At 36.5% G+C, this 16,036-nt stretch overlaps 1 protein-coding gene across 1 annotated transcript; it reads right to left on the reverse strand.

Moving 5' to 3' along the window:
* Positions 1–11,217: 11,217 nt before the first annotated feature.
* On the reverse strand, positions 11,218–15,179 carry LOC114823701 (UDP-glycosyltransferase 76E2-like). The gene is made up of 3 exons (XM_070811720.1): positions 15,084–15,179; positions 12,328–12,812; positions 11,218–12,230 (listed from the first exon to the last, which is right to left on the reverse strand). The coding sequence occupies exons 1-3, from the start codon at positions 15,177–15,179 to the stop codon at positions 11,333–11,335; spliced, it is 1,479 nt and encodes a 492-aa protein (XP_070667821.1). The 3' UTR covers positions 11,218–11,332.
* Between the last annotated feature and the right edge of the window lie 857 nt (positions 15,180–16,036).

The following is a 16,036-nucleotide window of genomic DNA, read 5'->3' on the forward strand; positions in this document are numbered from 1 at the left end:
GTGGTGTTGCCAAGCATATGCAATCACAACTTGGATTAAACACACGCAGTTCATGAGAATATTATGTAATCCAACATTAAACCTACTAGGTTTTAAATATATAACTTGTGGCTCTGATACCACATGTAAACTTTATTTGATTGTAAAATTAAAACACAAACAAGGAGTTGGCTGACTTGATCGTGAAGCAATAGCCATTGGATAACAAGCGGAAATGATGTAGGATGCGGCAACACCAAAGTCTTCTACAAAGTACCGAGCCGGACACAACTACTTTATGGGAAACGTTTGTTGTGTATCTAGGGTTTGTAGGGACCTTAGTATTTATACTGGCTAAGGCATAAAGGTTCCGTCCATAAAGGGACTACCCATTTCTTTTCTTTTTAATCAACAAATTTATTTCAATTTAAGCAACGTTGCTGCTTTGTAAAATATAGTGATTCGTTCTTCAACGGGTATCCTTCGTTATTTTGTGAACATGCCACAAATTTTTTCAAGCTCATCTTCTGATTTAGCAGAGGAGCATTTTACTATGAATTATTTGTATTAGTATTAATTAATATGACTTTTATTATGAATTATTTATATGTAAAATTCAAAGTATAAGACAAAAATTAAGAAAAAAAAATAATGTAATAAAAAAATAGTTTAATTTGGCATATTGGGTGGAGAGCAAAACATGAAAATATGTCAAAATGCCACATAAGTTGTCAAATTTAAATTTTAGGTTCAAAATTTGACATCTCATTTGGAGATGGTCTTAGGAGATCAAATCAAAATACCTACATTAATCTTCAAAATTACATTCCTACTGTATGTTGTAGACCATTTAAGGTTGATTTACTTTGGAACAAATCCAACATGTCCTCCTTGTGCAGGCTAACATTCAACATTCAAATTTTCTAGCAAATTCGTGAAGTACCACTACCGATACCAGCCATATGATTTGTTGCTGAATAAGGCATATATTTAAGAATTTCACTTTTACTCTACCGAACAGTTGCATTGCGTTGATTTACGATACAGGTAAGTACATACTTCTCGAAAACTCTATTTCTTTTCTATATTTGTTGTTTTAGGCGTTTGTTTTTACCCTGCCTGACCAAGAAACAAAAATGTTGGTTTTAAATTCTAGCGCTCGCTGAATACTGTATTTCAGCTGAGCTCCAACATTACGACTAGGCTCTAGCTTAACAATTTTATTGATTAAGTTTGACTTCACACAATTTTGTATTTTCAGATTGCTAAAATACCCCTAGTAATTAACTTATGACAGATTGAAAAAAAATTAATATCATGATTCATTGAATATTAATAATAAATGATATGAGATTACGGTTTCCCTTTGTTTTGTTTTTCTTTTTAAATTCCTTAGTTGCTTTTCAAATTTGCATAAATTAGGAATTGTTTTGGTTTAGTTTTTCTATTTTCAAAATATGTGAGCATTCGTTGCCAACAAATATAAGAATGTTATTTAAAAAAAATTAATTTAATTATATTTTGTATATTAATATAGGTAAATTATTTTACTACACATATATAATAACAATAAAATGTGTTTAATGTATGTAATAATACTGCAAAATAATTTACCTACAACATAAAAAATGTGATTTGGTTCCAAATTTATTTTACCTATATTTCACATATAGATATAGGTAAATTATTTTATGTAGATTAAAGTATCTACTTGAAGATAAAGAATGTGATTTGGTTCAAGATTTGATATACCAATATTTCACATATATACATATAACGGAGAATTTTGATCTAGGTTCTTGATTTTTGAATTTGATAAACCCAACATCCCTAGCTTTTAGAGTTTTCATTAAACCTCTTTCTACAATTTTGGTGCTATGTTTTTTAAGATGTTGCCATTTTCTAAAATTTAAAATTACATGAATTGCCATTAATCCACCAATTTATTCCAAAAGTAGTATTCAAAGTTATCAACCAATGATATGTACCAAAAATTTAAATTAAACGTACTAAAACTAAAATCAAATGTACCAAAACTAAAAATTAAACGTATCAAACACTAAAAATAAACGTACCCAGCACGCTTTGATTATAGGATCGGGGTGTGTCATCAACAATATATATAAAAATTAACAAAAATTCAACCCAAACTTACCAATTGATAATATGAACAAAATCGTGAGAACCAATAATAAATGTATCAATAATGTATACAAAATAATTATTTCAATAAATGTATACATTCTTGGAATATCTTGGAATATCTTGGAATATCTCTTATATTCCTATTACGAGTTGATTTCCTATTAAATGTTGTAATCCTAAAGGTAAGGGTTTTTACCTATCCTACTATTATAAATAAAGGCACAATGGGGTGGATAGAACACACCCTCAATTACACATCTCTCTACATACACTCAACATGAAATTGATGCATTAAGAATAGAGTGGGATGAGTATGTTGATGACTTCAATCCTAATAGATAAAACTCTAGATTAGCTAGTTTGTGAAAATTTTAAATTAAGTGGACTTATGGTTTTATTTTAGTAGGAAACTCTACACATTATACTGTCTTTTGTAATACTTTGGCGATGGATGAATTACAAATTTATGAAGCAATAATGTTTTATTTATGATAAATATCTTGCTTCTTGGATGAATGTTGTAAGACTTGTTTCCAAATAAAATATACATTATATATGTCATCAAAAATATTTCAAGACATGTATTGAATGGTTTATGACACGCTTTGTGTGTCGTTGCTAATATTCAATGACACTGCAGTGCTATAGTACATGACGCTATAGAGATGTCATGTTTAGTATACCATGACACTCATTCCTCTGTTTATGATACATATTCCGTGTCTCAAATTGAAATACATGAAACGCATTTGTAGTTCAATAACGCTTGTTAGGTGTCTCAAGAAGCTATACATGATACTCATTCCTTTGTTTATGACACTTATTCTGCATCTTACAAGGTAATAGATGACACAAGTTCTTAATTTAATGCGCTTGTTAGGTGTCTTTAGAAGTCATACATGAAACTCTTTCAACGTCATAAAAAATATCTTCAATGACACTCACAGAGATGACGCTAAACCCTTGCATCATTAAACTTTTAACATGACCAATAAACTACATCATGTATGCAAAAGTTTGTAGTAGTATTAAGGTAATGTGTTTCTCAACTTCAACTTCCGTTACTTCCTCACATTCAATATTCCTTTTTTTTCTTGAATGGTTAGCAACAAAATCATTCGACAGTATAACTAGATTAGAAGTGAAATTCAATATGTTATTATTTGAAGAAGATGCTGCACTTGCTGCATGGTTTGCTCTGCATGATGAGCCTTGAAAAAACTTGGGATTTCCCTTGCTATCCTTGTTGAACTTTGGTTTCAATTCTGGAAGGAGTATCCAACATCTATCCTTGGTGTAGGCAACCCAAGGTGACCAATCTCAATGCAATGCTCATATTTCAAATTTGGCAGTTTTCCCTTGTAAAACCATTGGCTCACCAAATTGTGGCTGGACGAGTAGGCTCGAGACTTGCATGGTTGCTTTTATATCCATGTTCATGACACACCTTCTGTCTTCTTCACTTTGGATTGTAGCACATACGTTGGAGAATGAGGGAAGCTCAAAACTCATCAAAACATGGCTTATGAGGTCTTTATATTCTAGACTCAAGCTAGCAAGAAGTTGAAAGATTTTATCTTCCACAACCCTTTTTAATAACATAGGAGCATCTGTAGTATGAGGATGTTGAAATAGATCAAAGTCACAAGTATGGGTTGTAATTATCATTATAGCTAAGTTGTGGGTTAAAGTGATGGCTACAACCTTCCAACTTGTCATCTCACTTCTTGTTCTATCATACTTTTCTTTTTGTCAATGTTTCTCCCTAAAATCTAGGATTTGCTTAATTGTATATTGTTATTTGTTCTATCCTTGGTGTGTCAGGTTTCTAAGGGCAGAAACCATGTGGTGGGTAGTGGTAAAAAGTCCACTATCTTGTAATTTGTTCTCCGGTTCTTTATAAGAGCTTTGCTCTCTCTCTTGTAAAGTTTATGAAATATATACAAACCATGAAATTCAATATGGTATCAGAGCAGTGAACACAGTGGCCTGTCTCTGCATATCGTCTTCTTCAACCTCTTTGTTTTTCCATAGCTGTTTCAAATGGCTGAGGAAAATCCTCCTAGTCCTGATACTGCAAGCTTTAGTGTTTCACCCACTTCAAATTTTACCGAAGTAGAAGTTAATCCAAATCAAAGACTCAATTCAGTTTTGCTGAATGAGTTCAACTATCTTCCATGGTCTCGAGTAGTTTCACTTGCTCTCGGTGGAAGATCAAAGCTTGGTTACGTAAATGGAACCATTTAGGCACCTGAAACTTCATCACCTTTATATGGGACATGGCTATGCAAGGATCAACTTGTCATGTCGTGGCTTCTCAACTCCATGGAGAAGAAGCTAGCTCAGATCTTCAGCTATTCAGAGTCTTCCTTCCATCTCTGGAAAAATGTCTGCGAGATGTACGGAAATCAAAACAATGTTTCCAGGATTTTTCAACTAAAAAGGGAGCTTGCAGGTTTGCAACAAGAAAGTAAGTCTTTTGTTCAACACTTGGGTGATATCAAGAGTATGTGGAATAAGCTTGATGTATACAGGCTTCACACCATAGATGCTTCCGTGCTTCTGAAAAGAGCTGAAGAAGATAAGATTTTTCAACTCTTGGCTAGCCTTAGCTCTGACTATGAAGATCTACGTAGTCACATTCTGATGAACAGTGAGCTACCGTCCTTCTCAAGTGTATATGCCATTATTCAATGTGAAGAAACTCGAAGGAAAGTGATAAATCTTGAAACCAAAAACAGATTGCCTGAGTCTAGGGCATACTTTTCAAAGCACAAGTTCTCGGATGATAGAAGAGACAAAGGCAAAAGGTTTGACCTGAAGTGCAAACATTGCAACTATGGTGGACACACCATTAACAAATGTAGGATTCTACATCCTGAGCTCAAGCCAAACTTCCAAAAGAATAAGGGGCTCCAGAGAAACTCACAACCATCCTTGTACAGGCTAATCATGCAGCTTTAGTTGCTCTTCCTTCCTCAGGTGAAAGCTTGCTTGACTTCACTTCCAATCCAGTGAACTTGATCAACGAGTTTGTTGTCTATTTACATGGGAGACAAAGAAGTGGAGATTTAGAGAATACAATTGAAACTAAAATTGAAAGCCCTACTGCCTTACTGAGCAAATTTGTTGGGTTTCTTGCTGATTCTGATCATGGAAGCTTAAGTAAACAAATTCCAGGTATATTGAAAGCTTTATCCATTGCTTTAAATGCCAGTCTTGTGCATGATTATTGGATAATAGACTCAGGAGCCACATACCATATGACAAACAAATCTTCACATTTATATGACTTCGAAAAAATAAAAAACTCTTCACAAGTGTTAGTAGCAAATGGTAAGGGTGTCTCGGTTGTTGGAAAAAGGAAAATTAAGTTGATCTCTGATCAAATAAAGTCATCAACCTTGTATGTTCATTCCTTTCCTTTTCATCTTTTATCAGTAGGAAAAATCACAAGACAACTAAATTGTCATGCTATTTTTTCTTCTGATCAGGTCATCTTTCAGGATATAGTCACCAAGAGGAAGATTGGTGAGGGTTTCTTCCTAAATGGGTTGTACTATCTTTCAAAGAATCTTCCAAAACCTAAAAGTCTTCAAGTCAGCTCAGGCCCTTTTCAGGAACAACTAATTTGACATCATCGTCTTGCTCATCCTTCAAACCATGTTTTGTCCATTTTGTTTCCCACAATATGTAAAGGTAGTTTGGAGTGTGATACTTGTCACTTCTCCAAATCTACTAGGTTACCTTTCAATTCCTCAATGTCTAGAGCTAGTAAATTATTTAAACTTGTTCATTCAGATATCTGAGGACCTACAATTGAATCTTTTGATGGTTATAAATACTTTATAACGTTTGTGGATGATTATTCAAGGATTACTTGGTTATACTTTTCAGAGTGCAAGAGTGAAGTCATGAATGTGTTTAAAGATTTTCATACACTTGTAACAACTCATTTTGATTGTCATATTCACACCTTAAGGTCTGATAATGGCACTGAGTACATGTCAAATAACATGTCTCAATACTTAAGTTCCCATGGGATACTCCATTAAACAAGTTGTGTTGGCACTCCTCAACAAAATGGAGTGGCCGAGAGGAAAAATAGGGATTTGCTTGAAAAGACTAGAGCCTTAATGTTACATATGAATGTTCCTAAGAAGTTTTGGTCTCAAGGGGTGCTTTCTGCTACCTATTTGATCAATAGACTGCCTAGTAGGGTGTTGGATCAAAAATCACCCTACGAAGTCTTGAAAGGAAGAAAGATTAACTTGTCTCATTTAAAAATTTTTGGTTGTACTTGTTATGTTCATGTTGCTTCAATACACCGTGACAAGCTTGACCCAAGGGCTAGCAAATATGTTTTCTTGGGATATTCTTCAACACAAAAAGGGTTACAAGTGTTACAATCTTTCTTCAAGGAAAATCATTATCTCAAGGGATGTAAAGTTTGATGAAACTACACCTTTCTTTGAACAATCAGTGGAGGGTTTAAGTCAGGGGGAGAATGCCTTCGAAATCTTCCCTTTACCAAGACCAACAACCAGTGAGGAAAATATATTCATGTCCATTGACAGAGAACATGAGAATTCTCTAAGTCATGAAGAGGAAATCTTGCTAGAACCATCAATTCAGTCACCTACATCCCACTCACCTCCTGAGGACCTAGAATCATCACCTGCCTTGCCTCAAGGAAGAAAAAACCCTTCTCGTAATCGTCAACCTCCTTCAAGGCTGCTGGATTATGTGACTTACAATGCAAGGTATCCCGTTGCTAAGTACCTTTCGTACCAAAGGGTGGCACCCAAGCATGCATCTTTTCTCAATTCCATAACCAATGCTTCTGAACCAAGAAGTTTTCAGGAGGCAATGCAGCAAGATGAGTGGAAGAAAGCTATGAAGGAAGAGTTGAAAGCCTTGGATGACAATAGAACGTGGAGTGTTATCAAGCTACCACCAGGAAAAAAGGCAGTGGGAAGTAGATGGTTGTACAAAACCAAGTTCCATTCTGATGGCATCTTGGAAAGACACAAGGCTAGACTGGTAGCTCGTGGTTTTACTCAAACTTTTGGGATAGATTACAAGGAGACCTTTGCTCCTGTAGCTAAGATGAACACAATTCGAGTGTTGTTATCTGTTGCAATTAACCATGCATGGCCTCTATATCAAATGGATGTCAAAAATGCATTTCTGAATGGTGAACTTGAAGAAGAAGTTTACATGAAACTTCCTCCTGGTCATCCTCAATCTAGTGACCCCAAGTTGGTCTGCAAACTGCACAAATCCATTTACAGATTAAAACAATGTCCTCGTGCTTGGTATTCAAAGTTGAGCTCAGTTCTTGAAGAAGTTGGCTCCAAGAGAAGCAATGCATATTCATCTCTCTTTGTTCGAATTTGTCCTAGTGGAACCCTAGTGGTTCTTATTTATGTAGATGATCTCATTGTCATTGGTGATAATGCTAGTGAAATTGTGTTACTAAAGAACACCCTCAAGAAGAAGTTTGCCATCAAAGATCTTGGGACACTCAAATATTTCCTTGGCATTGAAATGGCAACTTCTAATAATGGAATGTTTTTGAATCAATGGAAGTATATTCTCGATTTGCTTCAAGAAGCTGATATGTTGGATTGCAAGCCTGCCTCTACACCCCTTCACTGCAAACACAAAATGACCATGGATGGGGAAACACTCACTGATATTAGTTACTACCAAAGGTTAGTTAGGAGACTTATTTATCTTACAATAACAAGGTCGGACATTGCCTTTGCTGTTAGCCTTGTGAGTCAATTTATGCATTCTCCAACAATGGATCATTTGCAAGTTGTTAAGAGAATATTGCGGTACTTGAAAGGTTCTGTGGGACGTGGTATTTTGATGCAAAACAATGCTCACACTCACATTCTTGGTTACACTGACACGGACTGGGCAGGCAACTCCTTAGATCGCAAGTCAACTACTGGTTTTTGTATTTTTGTTGGAGGTAATCTAGTAAGTTGGAAAAGCAAGAAGCAAAGTGTGATTGCTCGATCAAGTACTGAGGCCGAGAATAGGGCTATGGCAACTACTGCTTGTGAATTAATCTGGCTCATACGCTTTCTTTCTGATTTAGGGTTTCTTAGCTCTCAATCAATGACTCTCATGTGTGATAACCAAGCAGCCATGCATATAGCTTCTAATCCTGTTTTTCATGAGAGGACCAAGCATACTGAGGTTGACTGCCATTACATCCGTGAAAAGGTTCAATCAAAGATCATACAAACTCGTTACACTCTGAGTTCTTGTCAGTTTACTGATCTCTTCACCAAGCCATTGGCGACTGCCGTGTTTCAAGGTCTTTTGTCCAAGCTTGGATCAATCAATCTCCTTGATCTAAGCTTGAGAGGGAGTGTTGAAATAGATCAAAGTCACAAGTATGGGTTGTAATTATCACTATAGCTAAGTTATGGGTTAAAGTGATGGCTACAACCTTCCAACTTGTCATCTCACTTCTTGTTCTATCATACTTTTCTTTTTGTCAATGTTTCTTCCTAAAATCTGGGATTTGCTTAATTGTATATTGTTATTTGTTCTATCCTTGGTGTGTCCGGTTTTTAAGCGCAGAAACCATGTAGTGGGTAGTGGTAAAAAGTCCACTATCTTGTAATTTGTTCTCCGGCTCTTTATAAGAGCTTTGTTCTCTCTCTGGTAAAGTTTATGAAATATATACAAACCTTGAAATTCAATAGAGGATGATAGATATCTAGCTCATTCCATGTAGTAGTGAGATCACCAAGGTGTTGCACGAATGACTTGGATTCTTGTTGAAGAGTTACAACATCTCTTTTGAGATGGAATATTCTAGTTGCGTTGTTTTGATTTCCATACATCTCCACTTTCTCCCATATGTGTTCATATGAGTCTGAATAACTGAAGATTTCTACAATTTTTCTCTCCATTATGTTGAGTAGCCATGACATGACCAATTGGTCTTTGCACAACAATGTATCACAATTTGGAGAGGTGGCTTCTGGAATTTGAACAACACCATCAATGAAGGCGAGTTTGGCCCTTCTACCGAGAGCCAAAGCGACTGATCTTGACAGAGGGAGATAGTTGAACTCATTTAGTACAATTGAACACAACCTTTGATTAGGGTTGACATCAGCCTCTGAGATGTTTGAAGGAGGAGAAGCAAGTGATCTTTTAGCCCCTTGGTTTACTGAACCTTCTTCCGCCGTTTGTGTTAGCTGGAAAAAAAAAAAAACACACACACACACACACAAAGATATGCAAAGACAAGCCTAATAAAGACACTACGCTAATACCGTGTTGTAAATTGAAGGGTTTCTTTTGTATACTCTGAATATATGTTAAGAAGTGCAAAGCACCATTACATATAGCAACACAATGGAGCATACAGAGCACACACACGCCACCCTTGGTCCTTAAAGTAAAAAAGGGAGGATAAAGTAAGATACACCATAATTGCTCGTTTGACAATTAAGTGAGCAACTAGGGAACAGCTAGGCGAAGAAGATTTGCACACTAATTTCATCCTTTGCTGCTAACTGGAATCGATCCATGCAGGCACCTATGCAACCGTCCATGCAGACTGAACACTTTCAATAGTTAGACTAGCGGTTATGGTTAGTGTATCCGTTCCTTTGTAGCCAAGTTCAAATTCTTATCTCTTAAATTTTATTTTTTGTCAAACGATAGATTTGTTAGGTTATTAGATGTTAGATTTGGGAGCCGACAGGGTTCAAACATACGTCGTGGTGCAAGAGCAACTCTCATTGTAATACAGAGTCACTTGCCTTTTCCCATGAGTTAAAATAGCGTATAATATCGCACTGTCAAACCAAAATATCTATATCATTACATATGATTTTGTCTTTTACATTGTGCAATTAGAATGATAAGATAAGGTCTACCAATTCGTTCAAGGAGTTGTAGGAAGAGCCGCCTTGCTTCATAGAAAGCTTGATTTTCCCCTTCAAATCTTTTGCTCTTTGCCTGGTTTGTTCCCCTTCTTTGCCCACCATCAGTGTTCTTGTCGCTTTCTCTATTGGTCCTCTGTCCAAAAATTTGAGATGTCTGATTGTTACCTTGAATGTAACCATGTTTTAGGAGCCCTAGGAATTGCTTGGTCAGTCAGCATGTTTAGAATATTAACTAATTAACTACATTTCCTAGAAATTGGATAAGGGTCTTACGTTTAGTTAGTCCTTATATTAAAATAACATAGAAGACTTTAGGGATATGATTTGGGAAAAACCTAGTGGGAAGGAAATTTCGTAGGTAGACAATTGGCTTTATTTTTGTGTTATAATTTTTGTGTTACCTATTGTGTCTGAAAATATAACTCAATAAACATAGAAGTCAAAGGTAGAATATAGCCAGTTCAATCAAAAACCACTTGTTACCCTCTGCAAAAAAAAGTGAAACTTTCGTAGAGCCGCCACTTTATGGTTGGTGGGTGGGATCAAAATGCAGAGAGTGTGCTTTGTGTCTGTGGGCAGATGATAGAGCTTCCACGCTATAGTTGGTGGGTGAGACAAATGCGAAGACAGTGCTTTGTGTGTGCAGACAGATGGTCAAGTGGTCTAGATGCCCGCAATGAAGTTTTTCTCCGGAAAATGAATGGACAATTTCTATTTTTTTTTTAGGTTACGCAACACCTTCTGTTGTGGGGGTACTGAACTGAGGCAACTCACGTTGTTGTTCTCCTCACGGCCATATGTGATGTTTGGGTACAATTGTTTGCGTTGTGCATACAACATACCTAACTAAATTAAAGCGCAAATCTGGTTGGACCCTTTCAGTATCTTACTGGACCCCCAAAGTTTGGTCGAATGAATCAATGAAAAATAGCAGACAAACATCTTTTATTTGTAGGAGAGATATTTTCCTCTTTCGTCTACGATTTGTAGGAGAGAGATTCTCTTGTGTCAAAGGTATATACAACTGCATATCTATACGCTAATGTTACTGATAGATATATACAGGCACGAGTGTATACACCTGGTGACAAACAAGGTTTTTCGATTTGTTTGGAATCATATCAACATGCTCTTTTGCTTCAAGTTTTGGTTTTGTGCGACTAACTAATGCATTACAATAGGAAACTTTATTCAAGGTTGAGGATGGACTACAACGAAATTCTTCCTTGCATCCTTCTGCAGGCTGCTTTATTCAAGGTTGTGGTAATACATTGTTTTTGTAGTCAAAATAACATGATAAGTTCCACAAGCTTATTCAAGAAATTGTACGAAGAACCACCATTGCTCAAAGAAACTTCTATTTTCTCCTTCAAATCCTTGGCCCTAACCCTCATCACCTCCCCATCAGCGTCTACCATCATTTTCCTGACAGTTCTCTCTATCTCTCCTCTCTCTAACTCATTGTCCATATGCATCCCTACATTCCATACTTGGCTAACATACCTTGAATGCACCTTCTGATCACCAAAAGACGGTGTGCATATCATCGGAATCCCTTCAGATAAACTCTCTAGGGTTGAGTTCCAACCACAGTGGCTCCAAAAGCCTCCCATTGCTCGATGCGACAAAACTTCCCTTTGGGGTGCCCATTTTACAATGCAGCCACCTTCTCCAATTGCTTCTATGAAACCTTGAGGCAGTAGCTCAATCCATTCTGAACCACTTACTGAGCCAGGTCTGATCACCCATAAGAAAGGCTGCTTGCTGTTGGCCAATCCCCAAGCCATTTGAGCGAGCTCTATCTCACTGATGGATGCTACACTTCCCAAGCTTACATAGATAACCGAGTTGTTAGATTGCTTGAGTAGCCACGCAATGCAGCTGGTGTCCTCTTCTAGTAAGCTACTAGAAGCAGCTGCTTCAATCTTGTGAAGAGGACCTATGGAGAAGATTGGAACTGGGAATTGTTGCTGGATCTGTGCTAGTGATGATTGTTCAAGACAATCAGTGGTGTTCCAAACCATTGCTGATGCCGTCCTAACATCAAATGCATTAACAACTAGTTCTGAGTACTTTTCAAATGTGTCAAAGTTGGAGGTGGGCAGATCCTTAAACCTGAGGGGATGAAAATCGGGCACTGGATTCAGTGACTGAGAGTTTGCAATCCAACAGTGTAGTGTTCTTAGTTATAAAGAAAAAACGAATATCCGGGAATTAGAATAGCTTTTGCAGAATTATAGACATAGACTCTATATTCTGATGAGGTAATATATAGCACATACCTGGGAATGGGATGTGACCTTTTGAATGAAGTTGTGGGACAGCAGTACGAGCTAGAACATTGGTAACGCTGGAAGTTCGTAACATGATGTTTGGGATGTTTAGATCCTTAGCCACAGCTTCAGTGAAGTACATAAGGTCATCACGGATAGCGCAGGTGATTTTGTTATCGGGTTCCTGTTCCATAACTTGAGTCAAGCACTGTCGAAAACTCGCTTTGCAGTTGGCATTTATAGCCAGCAGAAAGGCTAATACATTCCCAGATGAGATCTCTTCAGCAGTCAAGCCATCCTGTATTGGAAAGAACGTGAATTCCGGGTGGGTTGAAGGGTTAGGAGAGTTGAACTGGGTGTGAATAACTGTAATGGAAAAACCCTTGGAATGAAGGAAGGAACCCAGCTGAAGCATTGGATTTATGTGACCTTGGTACGGGCATGGGAATAAGACCAACCTTTTCACTCCTCCTTCCCTCTCTCTTCTCTCCTAGAGACAAACACACACACCCCCAAAAGGATGTATATATAAATATAAAAGCTTCAAGGGTATTGAAAGCTGTTACATTAGTTTATACACCACGTGCAAATGCGGATTCCTCTCTAATAATATTGCAATTCTTTAACATTCACATGTCATGCTTAATTAGTAGAATTTGTCCTTTTGCTATAGGACTTCTGCTTTTGAGATATGCATGTGATTCCTAGCATTTGGTTGATGGAATTTTTTATTAACTTTTAGCTGGCTGGTGCACTTGGACAGAGGGGCTTATTATAGTTTACGGCATATTATCCTGAGGGTTCATGGATCAAAGCTGTAAGAGCTAAGGGCTGATTCTCTCATCTCTTTCGAGAGGGATTGATGACAATGGCAGATAATGTCTGAGCCCTAAAGTTTAACACCTTAATTAACTTAATTACTTTCTGAACAATTGTGGTTTTCAAAATGGATAAGAAAAACGATACCTCCTTAAACAATGACACCTGGAATTTTCATTACTTTGTATTTACCATCTTAAATAAAAATAAAAATAAAGCTAAAAAGGAACAAAAATTATAATTATTTTCCCAATAAGCCACCTGCATATACATCTAACTTTTATCCATAACTCAATTTCGTAAGGAGTAGTGATTTCTGAGCTCAATTTTTATCCATCAAATGGATCACATATTTTGCATGTGCCTACTTTTCGAGCTCAATTTTGTAAAGAAAAGTGATTTCCATTCCTTTTTGTCAAAAGAGGAGCGTAGGAATCAATCTCCTTTCATAAATTCTAGCCCCAAAGAATAGTACACACCTTCCTTCCCTAAAATTCCACACATTGGCAAAATGTTGACTTTAGCAAATGTTGGAGGTCATTTCCTTTCATAAAAAAAAAAAGGATTAACTTTTAATAAAGATCGTATAAAATTAGCCGATAATGAAAAAATAACAAGTGATAATGTTGGAGGTCATTTCCTTTCATAAAAGAAATGGGTTAACTTTTGATAATGATCATATAAATTAGCTGATAATGAAAAAATTAACAAGTGATCGTTTTCATTTTTCACTTTTATTCTGCTTTTAAATTGGTAAAATTGACCAAAAAGGAGGAGAATCAAATGCACTTGCTTGGGCTTGTAAATCAGAGAGGATGAGAATGAAATGCACTTGCTTGGGCTTGTAAGTCATCCAAATCTCTGAAAACAGTAATATGTAGGTTCAAGATCTGAGTAATTGAAGTTCTAGCATCATGGGAATAATGGAATATCTACTCAGTCTATCAGATATGTTTAAAATCAAGAGATCGTAAGATTTGTGTCGAAGTTGTAAGCGATCGTTGAACACTGAGGTTATGAGTAGAGTCCAAATATATTGGAATATGTGATAAGCTCATATTTATATATATTTTACATAAAATTCACTTGTCTTTTCTTAGTTAGTTCCTTATATTTTTGAGTTATTTATTATGTTTTTGTGTTTTGTGTGATTTATCAAGCAAAGAAAAGAAAAGTAGTACAAGTGAGATATTAAGTAACAAATTTGTCAAAATTGCATGTGCAGATTAGCTGACTTTGAAAGCATGTTACGAACAGCTCAGAATGAATGAGAAAATGAGCCTTATATGGTTGGCAAGCTACGGATGTCTATTTTCTGGAACAATTCACGGATTATTAATATCATTTTTCTAGAAGAAGTTATGGGCATTGTAACACTGAAAGGTTCAGAAAAGGGCTAAGCAGATTTGGCTAATAAAATGAGAAAGTAAAGGCACTTGTTTTGTGTTTTGCTTTGTCATCAACACTCAGCAGCAAATGGGGTTATGATTGCACTCATTTGTCTTTGGAGCAAGTGGAAATGCACAGCTAGAAAGAGAAGGCATGGCACATGCAAAAGAGAAACATGGACAACTACACACATACAAACTGCACAACATGGAGGGCTTGGCATGGGCAGAAAATGGGTGGATTGTTGGCTGAAATAATGAAGAACATATGTGTGTAAATGTAAAGGAGAAACATGGCAGAAAATGTGTTTGTTTTGTGGCTGAAATGATGAAGAATATGTGTGCAAATGTAAAGGGAAACATGGACATCACACACCCATACAAACTGCACATGCAAGGAATTGAAGTGGTCCTCTCCTTAGCCTATAAATACATCCACCATTCCCCTTCCTAAGGACAATCTTGATCCATCAAAAGAACTTCATTCACAAACACAAGTCCCTTGCCGTGAGCTCCATTCCATTTCATCCCTACATTTAAACACATCTCCATACATTTCCATTTTCCATGTCGTGAGATCCATTCCATCCATCCATCCAAGAAGCTACATTCACAAACACTTTCATCCCTTTCCTTGCCGTGACCTCCATCCATTCATCTAGCCATACTACATCTCACCAATCCATACACTTTCATCTCTTAGCCGTGAGATCCATTCCATCTATATATCCATACACATCCTAGACACTTGCGCTGCAACAAGGTGGTGAAAACAAAGGTCCTTGGCGTTTCAAGCTTGGAACTTTGGAGCGTTTTAGGTGTACTTCGTTCCTGCTTTCAATGTCTACTTTGTTATTTTCTAATTTTGTTGCAATTATGAGTGGCTAAACCCCTATTTAGTTAGGGGGAAGTTTGAAGCCATGAAAATGCTTGAGATATGAATTGATTTCTTCCAATTGTGACTTGATAAGTTGTGATTGCAATTCAGTTATTTATTTTCTTCATAACTGATTCTTGTATGTTTATTAAGGATGCATACTTAGTTTTCATGCATGAATTAGATGCTAGAATATAAATGAGTTTCACCTAATCGTTACAAGTTTATATTCATGAGTAGTGAAGGTTGCTTGTCACAATCGCGTTAATTGAATTCTTGGCAAACGTATCCTGCATTCATAGTTACAATTGCCTCGTCAACCCTTATGATTTTCACTAAACGTAATGATTTCTGATTGTATCTCTATTATGCATTCATATAGGGGACTTTTAGAGAATGATTTGGGTTGTCGCATGCATTCATCCAATTCAATGAGTAAAGGAAAATCTGAGGGTTAATTTGTGCATCACGGTTAATCTGGGGTGTTGAGCATCATAGTTTATTGAAAAGCAATTGGAAATCAATTCATGTACAAGTGTGTCATGTGTGAAGAACGGACCTCTAGCTAATCCATCCATTTCTTAAATTCGCTTTACAATCTGTCTAATTTTATAAGTTGTTTGTTTGTTT

This window comes from Malus domestica, chromosome 14 (assembly GCF_042453785.1).
Source record: "Malus domestica chromosome 14, GDT2T_hap1".
Lineage (NCBI taxonomy): Eukaryota > Viridiplantae > Streptophyta > Magnoliopsida > Rosales > Rosaceae > Malus > Malus domestica.

Excerpts from the sequence above, each read along its gene's own strand:
- LOC114823701 (XM_070811720.1), bottom strand. The coding sequence starts at position 15,179 with ATGGAGGTCACGGCAAGGAAAGGGATGAAAGTGTTTGTGAATGTAGCT. Across the intron at positions 12,813-15,083 it reads ACGACATGGAAAATGGAAAT|GAGAGAAGAGAGAGGGAAGG; the intron begins GTATGGAGATGT and ends GTTTGTCTCTAG. Across the intron at positions 12,231-12,327 it reads CACATCCCATTCCCAGGTAT|AACACTACACTGTTGGATTG; the intron begins GTGCTATATATT and ends TTTATAACTAAG.